Source organism: Dipodomys ordii, unplaced genomic scaffold (assembly GCF_000151885.1).
Source record: "Dipodomys ordii isolate 6190 unplaced genomic scaffold, Dord_2.0 Scaffold44, whole genome shotgun sequence".
Classification (NCBI taxonomy): Eukaryota; Metazoa; Chordata; class Mammalia; order Rodentia; family Heteromyidae; genus Dipodomys; species Dipodomys ordii.
The window spans coordinates 5,596,580-5,616,671 of NW_012267260.1; the positions used below are offsets into that span (position 1 = coordinate 5,596,580).

General features: G+C 48.6%; 1 protein-coding gene across 1 annotated transcript; it reads right to left on the reverse strand.

Moving 5' to 3' along the window:
- Positions 1 to 7,809: 7,809 nt before the first annotated feature.
- On the reverse strand, positions 7,810 to 15,548 carry Ankrd66 (ankyrin repeat domain 66). The gene is made up of 4 exons (XM_013019079.1): positions 15,503 to 15,548; positions 10,195 to 10,365; positions 8,827 to 9,055; positions 7,810 to 8,002 (listed from the first exon to the last, which is right to left on the reverse strand). Exons 1-4 carry the CDS (start codon positions 15,546 to 15,548, stop codon positions 7,810 to 7,812), a joined length of 639 nt encoding a protein of 212 aa, XP_012874533.1.
- Between the last annotated feature and the right edge of the window lie 4,544 nt (positions 15,549 to 20,092).

The window sequence follows — 20,092 nt, forward strand, 5'->3', positions numbered from 1 at the left end:
GTTGTGGTCTGCTGACAGCTGAGTTTTAGACAGTGAGAAACATGGGCAAGTGCTTGTGTGCAGTTTTCACTAAAATGCAGCTTAACAAAAGAAAAAAAAAAGGTGAGCCCAGGGGCGAGGGGTATGTATAGATAAGTAATGAAGCAGATAGAATGGTAGAATCTAGGTGATGGCAGCTATACCGGGGCTTATTGTAAATATTCCTTCCGTTCTTTTAGGTTTCAAAACTCGGAAATAATGGGGGGGGGAGATAGGGATGGTTTTAACAGAAGTAGTACTATTGCCACAGCGAGTACCACATACCTAATGTTTAGACAAGGAACTCTTCTAAGGACCTAAGATGTCATTATTATTTGATCTTTGCAATAAATCTATGAATGAGGCCCAACTAGTAACTCCAATTTGCTCTCCAAATGCAGCTAGAGCAAGGTGACAGTCCTTACTCAAGGTCACAGAGATCCTGACTAACACTATGCAGTGACATTTAAGTGGCAGCTGGTTTTACCCAGGACCGTGGCAACCCAGGGATGAAGTGTCTGCTCCCGTTCTACCATGTGCGAGGCCTCTGGAGGCAGAGAAACTCAAGGATGCAGAGAAACTCAAGGACGGGACCTAGGCCCTGAGTTCAAACCCCAAGACAGGTGTTAAAAATAAATAGAAAACACAGGTCCCAGAGCCCGGAATTTGGGACTTCTGTTTCACGTCAGAGAAGGAGCCTCACGATTCTGACACAGGGAGACGGCGGAGCAGACGGCCATGAGCAGGGCTCTGTGGGGTTTGCCCTCTCCTTGTGATGCCCTGTAGCTCCTTTCTATGAGAAAGGTCCATGATCCCACCAGCCTCCAGTTTCCTGGTCGGAGCACACCCGGATGTACAGAAGCAGAGAGATCAATGCAGCAAGGACAGCTTTCCTGGGGTGGGGCTTGAGAAGAACCTTGGAGATTGCTGCTCAGGCACCGCCGTGTGGAGAATGGAGAGGTTGGAGAGCTAGGGAAGACGTCCCAGTCACCAGGAAGCCAGGTGAGGGCCTTGATGATCTGCTCAGCAGCTCTGCGTGCACCTTCCATGGGCTCTTTCCAGGACCCAAAGATCGCCCTTCTCTTGGGATGGGGGGTAGACATTCTTACCAGTGGGGGGGCCCCAGGAGGGACGATCTCAGATGTTTGGTGTCACCAACAAATAAATGAATGCAGACCCACACAAAGAAATGCAGCAGGGCCAGGGATTTAATAGAAAATGCTCTTCCCTGTTCAGGGAACCAGCGGGCTTGAGCTAGATGGCTCAAAGAACAAACGCGTGGTTAAGGAATCTCTCAGTTCTCTGCAGAGCTAGTTGTAGACAGTCAGGCTGCAATGCAGGCATTTCCATGGGCAAGAAGGAGCCATGGGAAGTGATGCAGAGGAGATAGAACAGTCTCCTACCTCATGATGACAGCGTTCTTTCTGCCTGGAGCTAACCCTGCCTCAGAATCTGATAGACAGCCTTCTTCATTCCTTCCCCCCCACCCCCATTTATCTCCCTACTGTTCAAACCTGGCAAAGGATTTGCAGTGGAGCCCCTCCGCGCTGAGCTATGAGCCTGCCCCCTGATTTCAGAATGGATCAGTAGCATCTGTTAATGGCAGAGACGGTCCCTGGTCAGGACCCCAGCTGGACCAGAGAATTCTAAAACAAAGACAGAAGCCAGGCAGATGCCAGGCTTGGGCCTGGCTGTCCTCAGAAAGGTGATGCTAGGGAAGAGCTCTCCTTTCCACAGCCTGGGGAGTGAGGGTACAAGATACAGGCTAAGATTACAAATATCTTAAAAAGACACATGATTGTTTCATATACAGGGCTGCCTGGTTATCTGGGGATTCTGGGACCCTGGAATGTTTTAAGGAGAGAGACCGAGGTCAGAGAGACGTGGTGTCATGATCAAAGCCACCAGGAGAGGGCGCCATCAGGGCCAGCTGGATTGGCTACGAAGTTAACAGGCCTCAGAATGAGAAAAGTCAGGGAGAGGCAATGGGAAGCTCCTCTGTCTCCCTCCCTAAAATATTCCAGTGTCCAAGAATCCCCGGAAAGCTTTGTGAGGTGCTGGACGGTAAACGGGTAATTTGACCGTCACCGATCCCCTCCGGGTAGATTAAATGTGGTGGGTGTGGTAACATTTGGCTCTTGATCTCCTGGTCAAAACAGCGTTGCCTCAGGAACGGAGGCAGGACTTCAGAGGCTGGAGAAGATGCGTTTCAGGAAAGATCCACCCATCTATCCCGGATTCAGACCATCAAGAGGCTGAGCGCACAGAAATCACATCTTCTGAAGATGCCTGCCAACGATCACACACCCACCGGGAAGCACTAAGCCCAGGCTCCCAGTGATCCCAGGGGTCCTCAGCAGAGCAAGGGCTGAGGCCCGGGGGCAGGAACATGCCTCAGTTTCCACCCCCTGCTTCAGCTCCACCACGCACCCCATCCTTCCGCCAACACCCAAGCCTCTGACTCCTCAGCTCGGAGCTCAGGGCTTCACCAGCTCCCAATGTCAGCTCCCAAGCCAGCCACACTAAGCAAGAAGAGGAGCTGGATGGATCATTCCTCTGGGTCCACCCACCACCCAGCTGGAGATAGACTAAGAGTAACTCCCAGCCCTGTTCTCTAGGCCTATTCATTTAAGATGAGGGGTGATGATATTAAGGTGTGAACTCAGGAGCTGGGCCTGACTCAACAGGCCTCTCCCTCCTGAGCCACACCCCACCCCCAGCCCTTCTGTTCTTAAATACTTGAGCCGGTGCTCACACCTGTCTGGCCAACATCCCCTACCTAGGTCTTCCTCAGCAACCAAGTCACGAAGTCCTGGGGCTTCATAGCTCACACTCCAGGCCCGTGCCTCACACCTTTTCCCTGCCCCTTCCTCCTTCCCCTGGGCAGCACCATGCCCTTCCACGGCTGCCTCGGCCCCCCACCTGCCCCCCCAGCCCCTGCCTGTTCACTCACGGAGCCTGAGAAACATCAAGAACGTGGAGGAAGGCTCCACAGGTAGGTGTTTTTCCAGTTGCTGTGCATTCGCCTGTGTTTGTCTGTGTTTCCTCTGTGGTCTGCAGTAGCCTCTCAGCACACTGCTGAGTTCACGGAAGGTCTTGGGTACTGAGCACGATACCCCATGCTTTTTTATGTTGTGATTTGAGAGCGGATGGCGTCTTTGAACATTGCTTCCTTGGCCTGTCAGAGGACGTCACACCTTGATGCTGTCATTTGTGAGCTGCACGTTGTTTTATGTTATATTGAGTAGGCAGACGCACCTACTGAGATGTATTTGCTTTTAAAACTCAGTTCTAATGGTTCAGTACATTAGGCCCAGGCCTTGACTGGTTCCATGCTTCCTAATTTGCCTCTCTCTGGTTTTTGTCTGTCTGTGCCACAAGAGGGCGCCACGCTGTCACAAATAATGCAGGGGGCGGGGTCACAGAAACTTCCACCAGGAAAATCTGTGTGAGGCAAGCAATTGAAGCGGCACTTGTAACTTGTTTAGATGTTTCCAGTGATCGTGGGTACTGCAAATTGATTCCAGCTTTTTTTTTTCTTTAAAGAGTATCTGTAGAAATAAGGTGAGTGTGCAGTTTCACTCATCACTGGAGTGTGTGGGATTTGTGTGGCTCTTGAGGTGGAATTCTGTTTGGCATCTCAGAGAATTTTTCATTCTGTAAGTCGCCAGTGTCCTGCTTCTTAGTAGGTAAACTTGCTGATTACACTGTGTGGGGTAGAGAAACAGTTCAAAGCACTAAGTGTGGACTGTGGCTGTGGGGCAGGAATTTATTGCTGACTAGTTAGGGCTCATTAGCAGCAGGTGCTTAGGAGGGAAGAGGAAAACTAAAATCATAGACAATTCATGGTTTGGGTTGTTTGCTTGTTTGTTTGTTTTACTTTTATTTGCAACTCCTAGGTCATACGGCTAATAAAAACGAAAGTCGACGTTTCACCATGGTTTTGAGTGACTTTGAGAAAGTAGCCACATAAAACCTCTTATCTGGAGCCCAGTGTGAGGCTCCCAGCTGTAATCACAGAATGTGAGAGGCTGAGACAGTAGAACCTTGAGTTTGAGGCTGGCTTCCAGCTACAGAGCTGAGACCTTGTTTCAAAAAGAGGAGGAGACACAGAGCGTGTACCACGTTCAAAGGCGCCATGCTTTTTGCGATGCTACATGGTGGCTTCAGGAAAATAAGAACATTGCATCAAATATTCTCAGTTTAAGATTCTTTTTTGGTATATGTCTTCACAAAAGCATCAAAACATGTAGGCACTGGTGGTTATGGCTATGCAGGAGGCTACCATCTGGAGACGTAGTTCAAAGCCAGCCTAGGCAGGAAAGTCCATGAAACTCTTCTCTGGAAGAGAAGTTTGTTCTCTGGAAACATGAAACAGACAAGGACATGTAGTCAGCCAACCAGAGCTCACAATGCGAAGCACAGCTACCAAGATAACGTCAACAGCTGCACTTACAGGTGATCGTGGGTACTTCTATTTGCCAGGAGGACAAATAGAAGCATATAGTGGTGAATAAAATGAGAGAACATTCTAGAAGAATGGGGACATCCATGGCTGTGGAGAAAAACGTGAAGTGCCACCGAATCGTTGGTCACTTAACTGTCACAGGCCCTAGAGGGGCCCCATTGCTCTCCGAGTTCATGGATGAGAGGATTCACTGGTGCACAACCTAGGAGAATTTCCCCAGGGTTAGACGTCTCTGGGATCAGGCAATTTGACTTGGGGGGGGGATCCAGGCTGTGAACGAATGGGCTGAGGCGCCACCTAGTGGCCTCAGTTGTCCCTGCAGTTCCTCCAGGGGGTCTGGTGTTTGCAAGCATGGCCTGTTCCAGGATGTTTGCAATGTCGCTGCTCTGTGCGTCCGTAGTCCTTCCTTCACAGACCTCCTACCACGCCACTGGCAGGTGCATCCTGCCTTCCTTCTCTCCCCAGGGCCACCCCTCCCCTGGCTTTCCCAGGCCCCCTGACTCCCACACAGGCTGCTCACTCTTAGCAAACTGGCTGTGCGCTCTCAGAGAACGGTGTTCCCGGGTCTGAGCCTCCACACAGCAGCTGCCTGGCCCGGCCCCTCCCCCTGACGAGCCCCAGCTGGCCCTGCAGTTGTCCATTCGTCCATCCCATCCTCTGACCACTCCTGACCCCATCTGGGTGTCGGGTGAAGGCTTCCGGACATTCTAGAACCTCCGCGTGCACGTCCCACCGGGCCTCCACGGTCTCTGTGTCATTTCTTGCCTTCTCAGCTGGAAGGGACCTGGCCTGTGTTACACGTGTTAAGGCAGGTACCTCGCATAGCACCCAGCACACATTCCCTACCAAATACATATTGGTGGCGGGATCTGTCCCACAAATGAGCAACGGAAATGGTGGCTCTTGAGTGCTCATCTAGCCTTGTGCATGAAATGTCCAGAAAAAGGGGGATCTCTAAAGTAGGAGGAAATGGTCAGTGCCGGCGGGGGCTGGGGTGGTAAGGAGGAGATGACTGCTAACGGTGTGGAGAGATCTCTTGGGGCTGATGGAAAATGCTTCACAATTGCACTGCAGTGATGGTTGCACAACTCTATGTGTTGACTTAAAAACGACCACTAGCCAGGCTCTGGTGGCTCCTTTCTGTCATCCTAGCTACTCCGGAGGCTGAGATCTGAAGATTGCAGTTCAAAGCCAGCCCAGGCAGGAAAGTCAATGAGACTCTGATCTCCAATCAACCACCAGAAAATTGAAAGTGGCTCAAGTAGTAGAGTGCTAGCCTTGAGCTGAAGAGCTGAGGGACAGTGCCCAGGCCCAGAGTTCAAGCCCCAAAACTGACAAAAAAAAAAAAATCACCACTAAGTCGTGCCCTTTAGAGTGCTTTGTGACATGTAAAATATACTTTAATATAACCATTTTTAGAAAAACAGCCTATCTTTTCTTTTGTGCCAAGTCTTTGCTTGGCCACCAGTTCTAGAAATTTCTCTGATGGCCACCAAGTCTTACGCAGAGGAACATATTCATAGCAGTGATGCTATTCAAACCTCAAATTTCACTTGGTCACATGCAGGTGTAGGTGTTTAGAATTTGCCATCCATCACTGAGAAGCAGCCCCAGAGACACGTGGCAAACACTTAAAGAAAATCCTTGGGGCTCCATTCACGTAGAAGCTAACACAATTGGATAATGGCTGGAGGACAGAGAGGAAGAACAGATGTCAAAGCAGACGCTGGTTTCTCTAATTATGAACTCGAGGCACAAAAATTGCTAACAAGTTCCTTGGTTGCTAGTGGGTAGCAGGGCCTGGGCACTGTCCCTGAGTTTTTGTGCTCAAGGCTTGAGCCACAGTTCTATTCCTTGTTTGTGTGTGCAAGCATGCGTATGCATGGACTTCTCCTACCGCAGGCTGGCCTTGAACCACGGTCCTCAGATCTCAGCCTCCCGAGTCGCTAGGATGACAGGCGTGAGCTACCGGTGACTGGCAAAATATTGAAACGCTTTTTTAATTTTAGGAATTTTAAACCAAATAGGGCCTTTATTATGCATAAGAAAGATATCCAGCAGCTGAAGACATTCATTAAGCAGGGAAATACATAAATCAAGAATGTACAGATGCCAAGACACCTGATTAGTCTTTGACTGGAGGCTCCAAGGCTCTGGATTCCAGAGCAGGGCTCATCCAGGGAGAGCATAAACCACACGGGTGAACCCCAAACCTGCAACTAGTCAATGATTTACAAAGAGACAAGAAGTGAATCGGCAATCTTAAATTGTATTTAGCTTTAAAACATCTACAGTATTAGCATTTTAACCAGTCAGTATTCAGTATTATTAATGGACCCTTTTACCCTTCTGTGCTAAGACTTCCATTCCCATTGTGTGTTATAAATCTCAATCTGAGTACTATGTTTTGTCACAATAAATACCTCCCGCTTTGCAAAATTAACACAGGAATAAAAATACATAGCATAAGGTAATATATGTAAGTTTAATCTACATTGTCACTAACATATACAGTATGTACCAATGCACGATTCCAATAACCATTGGTAACAGAAGAGAGACACTGTAGACAACTCAGTCCGATTATTAGGTAAGACGCCAATGTGACAAAATAGCAATAGAACCCTCATATGATATCAAAAGAAAAAGTGGACCTCTAAGCACAAATTCTATGATTTTTACATGATCTTTAATTAGTCATCTGGGAGGTAATTAAGTCACCTCAGGATTTCTAGTGGTTTCTCTCTGAGCTGATTTGTTGACTAGCTTTTGCTCCTGTGTAGACAAGAACGTGGGTCAAAATGCCACTAACAAGCCTGTGTTCCTAAGCCCAAAGGGGGGAAAATAGTTTGAAACTATGCTTTTGTTTTGTCATGGATTGAACTGATGATGCTCGGTTTCATACCACTTCGGATTTCTGTTGTTACTTACTATTTTCTCCCCAGCCCATACCCAAGTTTCCTTAGCATCTTCTCTTGGATTTCTGACATTCTGCAATTGTGTGCGCGCTGAGGGGAGAGGGGGGGGGAGGGGGGAGTGCTGATGGGGCAAATCCCCAGAGACCAGGCACAAGCAGCTGACCCGCCGGCTTTGTCCCCTCCTGGCTGTTCTGCATACTGCAGGTTTGAGCAACGAAGCACCTGCGTGTGTCTAGGAACACCCAGGGAAGATGCTCAGACTGAGCTTCCGGTCCTGGGATGGGTCAGAGGCCTCTAAAGAGCCTCGAGATAAATTGTGGGAAGACCTAACCAGCTTTGCCGGATGGATGCCAGGCAAGGTCCTCAGCCAGAAAACACGGGTTCAAGTCCTGGGACTCCCTCTTCTCACGCGCGTCTCCACGGCCTGGCGTGGCCGGGCCTGGCGGGGGCCTGGGCTTCTCTCGCTCTTCTTCTTCGTGTGGAAGGAAGAGACAGCTCCAGCTCTCGCTTCTTGGTGTGCCAGTCTGCGTCCTGCTCATCCAGACGCAGCCCTGCGTGCTGGGCCTGGCTGCGGTGGGCCTGGCACTCCCGCTCCGCCCTGGGAAGGGAGGGTCGGGCTTCTCAGCACCGTGCCAGCCAGCCTGCCCTGGCGTGAGGACTAGCACCTGTCTGTGCTCTGCATGCACACGCACACTTGTGCACGGAGAAGGAAGGTGGCCAAGTGTGCCCCCATCGCACACACTGCTTGGAAGTGGAGAAAAGCCATGGACCAGGGGTGAATGAACACGTGGACGCAAAGGGTTTGAAGAAGGAGCAACTCATTAAAAAAAAGTTTTGTTATTATTTGTGTTGGCACTAGGTCTTGAACCCAGGGCCTGGCTACTGTTCTTGAGCTTTTGTGCTCAAAGCTGTTGCTCTATCATCTGAGCCACAGCTCCACTTCTGGCTTTTTGGTGGTTCACTGGAGAAAAGAATCTCACAGGTGTTCCTGCCAGGGCTGGTTTCAAACTGTAATCCTCAATTCTCAGCCTCCTGAGTAGCTAGGATGACAAGCGTCTGCCACCAGCTCCTGGCAAGAACAGCTCCTTCTTAAAGTGTTCATGTTCCTCAAGTGCAAATAGCCTATGTGTTATTGGGAGGCTGTTTTGCTTTGTTCCCTTTTAATTGTATTTTTTCCTTTTTTTCCTTTTTTGCTAGTCCTGAGACTTGAACTTGGGGCCTGGGCATGTCCCTGAGCATCTTTTGCTCAAGGCTGGTGCTCTACCACATGAGCTACAGCGCCACTTCCAGCTTTTCTGCTTATGTGGTATGGAGGAATCGAACCCAGGGCTTCATGCCTGCTAGGCAAGCACTCTACCACTGAGCCACCTTCCCAGCCCACCCCTCCCACCCCTTTTTATTGTTTTATGCGGTGGAACTTACCTGTCCAGGAAGGCCACACAGGCTGTCTGCCCGTAGATCTGTGCAATCCTCTTGGGCGTGTCTCCAAAGAAGTCCGGGGCATCGATGGCAGCGTGCCATGCGTGCAGGGCTTTGAGCACGCTCAGGTGCCCTGCCTCGGCTGCGAAGTGAGCCGGAGTCCAGCCCACATCCGTCACCAGGCAGGGGCTGGCTCCGTGCTCCAGCAGGAGGTGCGTCACCTCCATTTGTCCTTCAGTATACAAAGCAGACACAGAATGAGGTCAAGAGAAGAATGTCCCCGCGGGCTTAGCCTCGTCCACATGAAGGAGGAAGGAAATCGGCTTTCCGAGTCCTTCCAGCTTGCTATCATCGCCCCTCGGTCTTTTTATTGGGAGAGTCAATGTCCTACCTTCACTCTGAGAACCCCATCCCCACCTGAGATCTGAGCTCTCCACGAGCGTGTTGTAGTCCTTTCCAGGACATTGCTCTCCCCTGTCCTGTGTCCCAAAGTCAGCCTAAACATCTGCTCCAATCGTGGCCCATAGAAACACCAGTAAGCTCGTTCCTGATTCTGCGGCCCCAATGTGGATGTCTTCAGAGCCACTGGAAACGCAGCCTACAGTATAAGCCCACGAGGTTTCCAGCCAGGTAGACTGAGTTTCATCTCCTGACAGCAACAGGTGCTAACGAGTGCTTGTTTCTTGGAAAATAAAGGACATGACCACGGACCCATCAAGTCCTAAAGGAGGGCATATGACGTCACAGAGAAACCCTGCACAGTGGACAGGCGGTGCAGAGCAAAGCAGTTCAGAAAGGGTCATTTGAGCACGCTACCAATTGCTTTGTGCTAAGATTTCTGAAGGAAAACGAAATGTCCCAACTAAGTTTCCCACGGCCGATCTGGCTTGTGGCCGATCCATTCTCTCCCCAGGACAGAACACAGTTACAAAGCAGCACTGACTGTCAGCCTTTCTTCCTTAACATTCTTTGATGGCGCTGAATTGCCAAAACCCCTGACCAGCCAATCAGCTGTGGGTACCCCGACACCCATGGACAGCCGGGCCTTGGTCAGGCCTGGGGGATTCAGAGAGATGAAGTTCCTCTCTTGGTCCAGATGAGGGCAGATGAGGGTGGATGATGATTACGAATGAAGAGCCGGTTCTATATGCAGGGCCTTGTACACGCCTTATCTTACTGCATCCCCCTCTCAGGTTCCAGGGACAAACTGAGGCCTGGAGGCTCCAAAGGGCTCACCTGCAGTGCTGAAGCTGCAAGGGTGGGTGAGGAGGGACAGGGTCCACCCACGTTCCTTATGCCCACCCCACACAGCCTGCAGACTGACGGACTCCTGAGCGGTGAGCCCCCGTTCCCCCAGCATGCCCCACCCACCTTTGATTGCAGCCCAGTGAAGTGGGGTCCGGTCGTTCCAGTCCATGTCCTTGTAGTTTGGGTCACAGAGGCCTTTCTTCAAGATCTTTCTCACTGAGCTGCAGTCCCCGGCGGCCACCGCTTGGTGGAGCTTTGTCATGTCTGACAGCTTGGTCAGTTCTGTGACAGAATCTGTGCAAGAAACCGGCCACTTAGGAAACTCCATACACCCCCTCTTCCTAGCGAGAGTTCCCTGGGTTTCTGTGTCTGTGATGTTCTGTCCTGCCTGGTGAATTCACACAGAAGCTGCCCTCGCGTGTGCTCTGCTAAGCGGGTGCTCGGAACCTCGCTCCTCTGTAGACCAAATGTCAGTCCTCTACCCCAAACTGCCCATGCACGCACCCCTCCGCACGGAATTGTATCTAAACCCCAGACCAGCACTCTGCGTGCAGCTCAAACCACACTCTTGCACCAGCCCCACTCCAACTTGGACATTCTCATCGCATTTCCTGAAGTTCAGAATTCTGTCTTTCTCATCTGCACAATGACTTGATCATAGCCTCAGTCCTCCAGGTGGATTCGATGCTGTGAGAACATCCCTAGAGCCAGACAGCCAGAGAAGGAAGGAAGGAAGGAAGGAAGGTGCTAGGCACTGGTGGCTTATGCCGTAATCTTAGCTACTCAGGAGGTTGAGATCCAAGGACCACAGTTCAAAACCAGCCCTGGGCAGGAAAGTCTGTGAGACTCTTATCTCCAATAAACAACCAGAAAACTGGAAGTGGCGCTGTGGCTCAAGTGGTAGAGAGCTCAGGGACAATGCCCAGGCCCAGAGTTTAAACCCCATGACCTACAAAATAGGAGGAGGAGGGAGAGGAGGAAGAGGAGGAGGAGGAGGAGGAGGGGAGGGAGGAAGGGAGGGAGGGAGGGAGGGAGGAAGGAAGGGAGGAAGGAAGGAAGGAAGGAAGTCATCCAGTAAGACTGGGACATGAGAGGATCTTTTCTCTCTCAGAGTCGCAGGCTGGATCCCAAAGGGTAACTAAGGCGCAGTCTTGATGACTGGCCATGGAAGATGCCAACGCAGGCCGCACCACGTCTGTGGCAGGAGCCACACGACGTCCAGTGTCAGCATTGCCAACCTGAGTGTCTAGACTAAAGGTGAATGGCCTCTGTCTCCGCCGGGACAGACAGCAGGTATTTTTTAGGCTGAGGCTATAACCTGGGAACTTCCAAACAACTTATATCACAAGAGGGACGATTCCTGTTCCACCTTCCCCACGGGCCTTGTCTCCACCTTCCTCCCCCCTTCCCCCCCAGCCCATGGCTTCCTCAAGGCGAAGAGGACAGACCTGGGGGGAAGGGCCTGGTCAGGGAGGTGGTCAAGTTCATTCTGTGTTCTCGCACTGCTGGGCCTCCACGAGTCCTCTCCCCTCCTGGAGAGGTTGTCTGGGGCCAGGAAGCTCGTCAAGCCCCAGAGCGGCTCAGAACAGAGAACCCGGTGGTTGGAACTACGTGAACTCCACACAGTGTCCCTCTGACCAGTGATGCACTCTTCCTGAGTTTGAGATCCTTAACCGCTGTTACCATCAACACTCTAAGCAGTGACCTGGGGGTGACAAATGCAGGGGTGAAGAGAGTGAAGAGGGAAATTCACACGCCTCACAGTACCAACCTGTGGAGGCCCCAGACCCTTAGATGGTGATCTAAGGTTGCAAAAGTGGGAACTGATTGGCTTGTACACCATGGTCTGCATGAAAACCAACCACTTTGTGCTCTTGCTTAATGGCCGATTCTGATTTGGTGAGACCTGGGAACCTTCCTTAGTGATCACAACTAGTTCATTCACCAGACTGCAAGATGCGGGATCTTTCTGGACAGAAAGCAGGGGTTCGATGGCAGAGAGGAGGAGTGGAACCTTGCACGAGACAGCAGTTGTTCTCATGAAAATTCATTGATGGATTTTTTTTTCAGGTAAGGGGTAGGTTTATTCAGTAGACCTGCTGGGACCAGGCAAGGTTGGCACTCCATGCAGCTGGGAAAGGCCTAGGAAAGAGAAAGAGCTGGGAAGGAGAGAGAGGAAAGAGCTAGAAAAGAGCAGAGAGAGAAGAGAGAACTAGAAAAGAGCAGCGAGAGAGCAGAGAGAGAGAGAGAAAGAAAAGAGAGCAGAGAGAGAGCCAAGAGAGAGCCAAGAGCAGAGAGAGCTAGAAAAGAACAGAGAGGGATATTTTTTTAATGAAGTAGCCTAGACCTGAATTCTAGGTGGGTCAGAATCTCTGTGTGTGCAGGACACAGGTTAATCATGGCTCATGGTTACATGTTCTGCAGGTACTAAGTTGGGTTACAGAGAAGACAGCATAGACTGCACTGTGCTTTCAAAATTTGCTTCAAGCCACATGCTGGTGGCTCACACCTATAATCCTAGCTACGCAGGAGACCGAGATCTGAGGATTGCAGTTCAAAGCCAGCGCGAGCAGGAAAGTCCATGGGACTCTTATCTCCAATAAACCAACACAAAACCGAAAGTGGTGCTGTGGCTCAAGTGGTAGAGCATTAGCCTTGAGCTGAAGAGCTGAGGGACAGTGCCCAGGCCCAGAGTTCAAGCCCCATGACTGACAAAAAAACATGGCTTTGATACAAAGCCCTTATGCTGGAGTACTTGGTGGATTAGAAAATGGCGAACAAAAATACTAGTGTGTCTAATCCACAGGTGCCACTAACCCTGCACAAATGTACAGCCATGTTTGCAATCACATCTGGCAGGCATTCTGATTGTCTTCTATGTAAGTCTCTAAACATGTCTACCCCTAAACCAGCCCAATTTGTTCCACATGTGGGTCCACGCCAGTGATCTGGCACGACTTTCTGCGCATGAGTCATCATTCAAGTGGAAGCTGTCCTTGGCCGTAAAATTATTCCCAGAGAAATTGAAACACTGACCCTAAATTTAAAAAACCAATAAATAGCAAAAGTTGGAGGACTTACACTTCCTGTTTTCAATAAGCAATTCAGCAGGAAAGGAATGGTGAGTGGCTGTAAGCAAATGGAGCCCAGCAGATAGATGTCCACATGCGAAAGAATGAAGCCGGACCTCTACCTCACAAAGAGATAGTCCTGTGTTTTCCTCCGTGTTATGATTTTGAATCTATCATCATCTATATTTTTCTTTTATTCCTATCTCTACCTATTTATATTTATCACTCCACCTATGTTCTGTCTATATTATCTCTGTCTGCCCATATGTCTATCTACCATCTATCTATCATCTGTCTAAGCAATTTGGCATGTTTTTCTAGGTTCTCAATTCTATTCTGTGGGTCTATATCTCTCTTCTTAGTCCCACAGCAGTCTTTATTCCTGTAGCTTTGTAGTAAGTTTTGACATTGGGAAATGGGGATATTCTATTAGAATGTGCATTCAAAAGAATGAAAATATCTATCCCTATGGAACATTGCACATATGACTAATGCTTGTGCATTACCCATGATAGGTACAAAGTGAAAACACCTCAAATGTCAGTCAGTCGAGTCATAGATAAAATGCAGACTGCCCGTGGCCAAGAATGTTATCTGGCCATCACAAGGACTGAATTGCAACCCGGGCTTCCTGGATGGGTCTGAAAGCAGGCCTGTGAGCAGAGCATCCTGTTTTCCTCCATGTAACAAGCCCACAGCAGCAAAGCATGGAGGCCAAAGGGTAATTATGCATTGCCTGGGCCGGGGGGAGGGTGGACATTCAGAATGACTGCTGAGAAAACACAGGATTTATTTCTTGGATAATGAAATGTCTTAATATTACAAAGTAGGAGATAATGTTCGCACAACCCTAGAATGCCAAAACCCATGGAATTACACACTTTAAAGGAATTCAGTTTTATAGTGAGCAAATTAACTCTAAATACAGCTGTTTTCAAACAGTAAATGGGGAGGGGTGATGGAAGGGGTGACCCCGATCAAGATGCTTTGTACTCACAAACCGACGTGTGGAGCTGAAACCCCTGTATGCCACCACTTAAAGCCAATGAAACGCATTTTAAAATAAATAACTTCAGTGGGGGTTTTTTGAACCAAAAAAAAAAAAGGAAAATTCTTTTTGCACAAAGTGGATATAACTCATTAGCTTATTTTTTGAGGATTTTTTTTGGTGTGTTGGATTAGGATTTTAATTCGAGACAAGGCTTCATTATATATCCCAAGCTGGTTTTGGACTTGCAAACTTCCTGCCTTCACTTTGGAGTGCACGTGTCACGGACTGCTACCTTTAGTGAACTTGAGGTGCATTTGAGTAAGTGCAAATGAATTCTTGTCTTTTTGGCAAATGTATCTTGGTTTAAAAAGTAGGAATACAGGTCTTCAATAAACAAATACTAAATGTTTCATAGCTATTACCATACCTGCTAGAGTCAACAGGAGAGGGGGAATAGGAAACTACTTATGTTTAATAGATATTACCATACCTGCTAGAGTCAACAGGAGAGGGGGAATGAACTACTTACTAGGTTTTTCCATGGAGCTCTGTGCCTCCTTCCAGACTTAAGGTCCAGGGTGGTGTTGTGCTCTCACCATGGAAACTGACCCCGCCTTCCCCAGCACAAGCTGACCAATCAGCTTCAGCTTCCTCTGTAGCGGGTGCGTGTAGGGGAAGCAGGGGGGCTTGTTCCTCTGCCTCACAGGAAAACTCTTGAGCAATCCTGTCTTCTTTAGTCCAAATGTGGCGTCCCTTAACAGATAGTAATGGCAATAAATCCACACGGGTTGACACGTTTAATTGTGTGGGAGCAGATACCATTCTTATCCCTACGATAGACACAAGAAAAGGGAGGGAGGTGTATTCAAGTCCTCTGGTCGATCGGGATGTTTTTATCTGCCCCGCTGTATTCAAATCCAAGTCACTTGGATTTGAAACATCATGGAAGCTAAGACTTCCTGCCTGGGAAATGATGGATTTCTAACCTCAATGTCTATGAAAGAGAAAATACAGCAACGTGGGCAGATGGGTACCTGAGAGCAGCTGAAGGTAATGGAGACTCGTTGAGGGGATGGAGAATGAGTGGAAGGGATGCCTCCTTGCACACGATATTGTTCTCAGCATGTTATTATTTCACCAGCACCAACTCCAGCCATGAAATATAAGTGGTTTGCAGACATGGAAACTGAGACCCAGTCAATTTAAACAGTCACACCAATTTGCTCTACTTCTTGTTGAATGCTTGAGAGAGCTGATCCACCTCAGCTCTTTGATCTCTCGAGAGTTCCCCGCATTTTGGATCTGAAAGACAAGAATCAAGTCCCTGCTGAGGTTTCCAGAACATCTGATCCCTTTAGTCTCTACTCACTTTTCAGAAGCTCTTCAAGGCTTGCCTCCTGAGGAAAGAGGACCATGGTTGATTGACATCTTGGACCATCTCTGTGACTGGGCTGGAGAGAGGGCTATGCTGATTCTAAGATTCTATTGTGGCTGCTACGGCTACGTAGTGGTCTCCTGGGAGGCTTATGAAGTCTTGTTGAACAGAGTTAATGACTTCCAGGTAGGCCACGTTTCCTTTAAGGTGGTGTTTTGCTAGCAAAGTCTGGGAGCAGAGAAATAGCTAGCGAGGAGGCTCCTTCTGCCTCTGTTGGGTGAGCTGCAGCCTGAAGATGGGTCTTTGTGGCTTTCTTACATACTGACTTTCGGATGGGCTTTACAGAAAGGTTCTAGCTTCCTGCCTTGACGTCATCTTACCCCACTTGTGCCCAGTCACCTTGGCCCAGAGACTCTTTTTTATTTCCAGCCTTTCTTGTGTACCACGGATACCCTGAATCAACTTCCCTGACGGAATATTCTCTTTGAGGAATAAAGCCACACACAAGAAAGACCGTATCTCTCTTTACAAAGGCATTGATCTGTTTGAGGAGGTGAGATATGCCACAAACTAAGTATAATGAGGATCCCGTTAAGCGTCCTCAGAGAAACATACATGGAAGCACATGTGTGTGTTCCAGACATCTTCCATTTGTCTCATCCAATCCACTCACTATTATCTCCGCCCCGCACGGATATCCCTCATGAGCTCCAACGCTTCTACCTTCTAGTCGGGCCTAGATAATTTCCAGTGGGAGACTGAAGGGTCAATAAAGAATGGGATCTTCTGCCTTCTAGTCAGGCCTAGATAATTTCCAGCGGGAGACTGAAGGGTCAATAAAGAATGGGATCAGAGTGTTCCCTTGGTTTCCTTCCCACCCGGCTGCCATGTTTGCTGGGGAGGCCATAGTTCTTGTCAGGTGGACTTTTCCATATTGTTACCCTTGCCAAGAGCCAGCCATTGCGTCCTGTTCCTTCTCCTTCAAGCCCATGGGTGATGAGGCCTCTCAAGATACTGCACTGGGACTATTAGACTTCCTAAAGTTTGTTTCTACCTCTGGCAAGAATCTCTTGTCATCAAGACAAACCAGTTCAAGTATGGTCCATGCTTCCTGGACGGGACCTGGACTGAAAAAGTAAGCATCTTACTAGCAGAAACAGATGCCAGCACATGAAGTCTTGAATGTTGGAATACAAACGGAGTCGAATATGGGATGCCTCCAGGAAAAAGTGGTTGGGGGCAGGTCCCGGGGAGACCGTAGTGCCACATCAGCATGACTGTACTTTGTTTTCGTAGTACAATGGAAAACACCGACAAGTTTAGAAAAGAGGAAGTTATATGACTGCAAGTTCATCACTTTTGGAGAAGTACTTTTGCCACCAGACCTTAAGATATAATCTGGGTTAAAGGACACTTGTGAATGTAACTTAAAAGACTGGACAAGCCAGGTGCTGGTGGCTCATGCCTATCATCCTAGCTACTCAGGAGGCTGAGATCTGAGGATCATGGTTCAAAGCTAGCCCAGGCAGGAAAGTCCATGAGACTCATCTCCAATAAACCACCAGAAACGCAGAAGTGGCGCTGTGGTTCAAACGGTAAAGTGCTCTTGCATTGAACTGAAGAGCTCAGAGACAGCACCCAGGCCCAGAGTTCAAGGCCCAAGAATGACAAAAACAAAAAACAACAGCAACAAAAAGAACTGCACTTAATGTCCCTCAGAAAGTCCATTCCTTGGTATTTAGAACAGAGAAAATCATTACGAACATGAGCAAAGATTCAACTAAGAATATCACTGGTGTACCATTTCAAAAATCATAAACAACTCAAATTTCCACCATTAAGGAGAAATATTATATAGTTTTACAAGCAGGTAGCATAGATGTGGATATATGAGCTTTGCAAGATTATTATAATACTATTAAATGCTAATAGGACTTTATTAGTGGTTCTCACATACAATCCTAGCTACTCAGGAGTCGAAGATCCAAAGGATTAGTGTTTGAATCCATCCCAGGAAGAAAAGTCCACTAGCCTCCAAAATAACCAGCCAAAACTTGGGATAGGGGTGTGCTCATGTGATATAGGATGCCAGTCATGCAAGCAAGCTGAGCAAACACGAGACCCTGACTTCAAACCTCAACACTGAAAACATAACCCTGAAGTACATCTCTTCCTATACATTTATGTGGATGCTGCATTGAATTAGTAATCCAGCCATTTTCTCCATCATGAACATGTTTAAGGCATGCAAACAAAGCAGCATTTTGTGACTATCCAGCATGAAGCTTGACCAGGTGGCCAGGTCCAGCAGGTATAAAGCTAACTCCAAAGCCACTGCTTCTGCTTGTACACCTGAAGACAAAAAGCCATTGCTTTTAGCCCATGAAAAGAAACAATAGCATATGAACATGCAGGTAAACCAGTTATATCCATATGCAGTGGAAATCAACTGTGGTTCATACTTGTCACCTCAGCTGCAGGGGACAGGATCATGGTTTGAGGCTAAACCCCTGCAAAAAGTTTTGGAGACCCCAATCTCAACCAAAAGCTAGGTGTGGTCGTGTGCATCTGTCATCTCAGCTGCTCAGAAAATGAAATGGGAGGATCGTGAGTCAAGGCTGCTTTGCATGAATGCGAGACCCTGTCTGAAGAATAACTAGGAAGAAGTGCCTTGGGTTTCTCTCAGTCCATCTTTTTAAGACCTTGCTGCAAGGCCAAAGAAGAGCCTTGGAAATCCCTTTGGTAGAACACTGCTGTGCACTCTAGAACACTGCCATTCCGCAAATGTTGTAAGCTGACAATTCAGAGAAACCATATCGTGAGAAGATGAATCTTGGAGTTATTTTATTACAGCCATACCAGTCTGTGGATAGCCAATTGTTACAAAAGCCTGCAGCCCGCACACACACTTAACACTGTTAGGAAACAGGCCAGAGAGGAAAGAAAGAGCAAAAAAGAGCTGAAGTAGGACACCAAGGTGACTGGAGAAGAAGAGCCGGGAGACAGGAAACAGGACACAGGACAAGAACACAGAGACGTGAGGCATGGCGTGCAGGCATCTGTGTTGTTCCAGGCCTAAATAGGGTCAGGCCAGGGGGACAGGGTCACAGGATGCCCCAGTCCTAGGTACTGGACTGACAGGTCCAGCCATGTGCCTGCCCTAGCTCCAGGGATCCAGACACGTCCATCACCTGGGAGGTGGGGTCTTCACCTTCCTCCACCATGAAGACAAGATGCCTGACCTTAAATGGACATAATCAGGTACCAGCAGAACTTTTCCATGTAGGGAAGATAGGCCTCAACCTTCCACGTAGGGTATACTTAGAGGCTACTCAGAGGCTACTAATTCACACCATTTAGGGAGCTCATCAACAGCTTCTCTGACCTCTGGGCTTTCCAGCACTGAGTGAGGAATTCCCTCCACCCAGCCAGAGGCACAGGATGGCTGTTCAGAAGTTACTTAGACTCAGCATCCTTACTTCATGAGGCTGAGCAGATGGAATTTTAAAATCTTTTAGTGGTACTGGGGTTTTGAACTCAGAGTCCTATGTCACCAAGCAGGTGTTCTACCACTTTAGGCACGCCCTTAGTCAGTTTTGCTTTTAATATTTTTTTCTAATAGAAGGTCACATTGTTGCCCAGACTAGCCTGGACTGTAAGCCTCTTGTTTAAGCCTCCTGAGTAGCTAGGATGGCAGGTGTGAGTCTCTGCACTGGGCCTATTTAAAGTTTTGTCCATTGCTAGGTTGAAACAAGTCATTGTTCTAAAGATATTAGTATTGTATACAAAATAGGTTTATTTACTTTTTATCAACTAGCTGTACAAAGGAGTTTCAGCTCCCAAAGGCAAGTTATGAGTACAGTGAATCTTGATCGATATCAGCCCGTCTTTCTCCCCCATCTCTCCCCATTCCATTCCTACCCTCACGTTCAGTAGCTTGATTTTTACACAATGTACATTGGACACAATGACCCTTCCTCCCTCCATTCTTGTGTCCCCTTCCCCCACATGGTCGAGGCCCCGTGTTTCAGCTTGGATACCAAATATCAAATGAGCCTTTCTGCCTTGTGGGCAATCCTCCAACTCTGAATCAGTGTTCAAGGTCAGTGCACAATGGACCAAAATGCAGAGGTGGCCAGGCCCTGTCAGATTGGAACTGTGCTCCTAGCAATTGAGCACGGAGGGATTGACTCCTGCCTTACTACCCTAGGCCAGGCAAGACACCAGGATCCCAGGAACAGGCTTGACCACATGTCTGCCCAGCACATGTCTATCCACCATTTGCCTGTCCCCAGGGACACTGCCCTGGGCCCCCAGGAGACCATAGCTCCCCACCCCCCGCTTTTTAATTTTCTGCTTCCTTGTGAAGGCCTATTAAGCCCACCCCAAAATCCAGTCCCTGGCACAACCTCCAAACCCACGGTGAAGTTCTGTGCCCCTCGCTGGCAGTAAACAGTCGTGGCCTGTGGACGATCGAGTCCAGCCTATTCCTTTTTCCAGATTCTTCCATCTTCCTAGCTAAGCACGTTTTGTGACTCCAAAAATCAAGAGTCAAGCAGCGAGGGGGGGGGATGGATGCGGGTC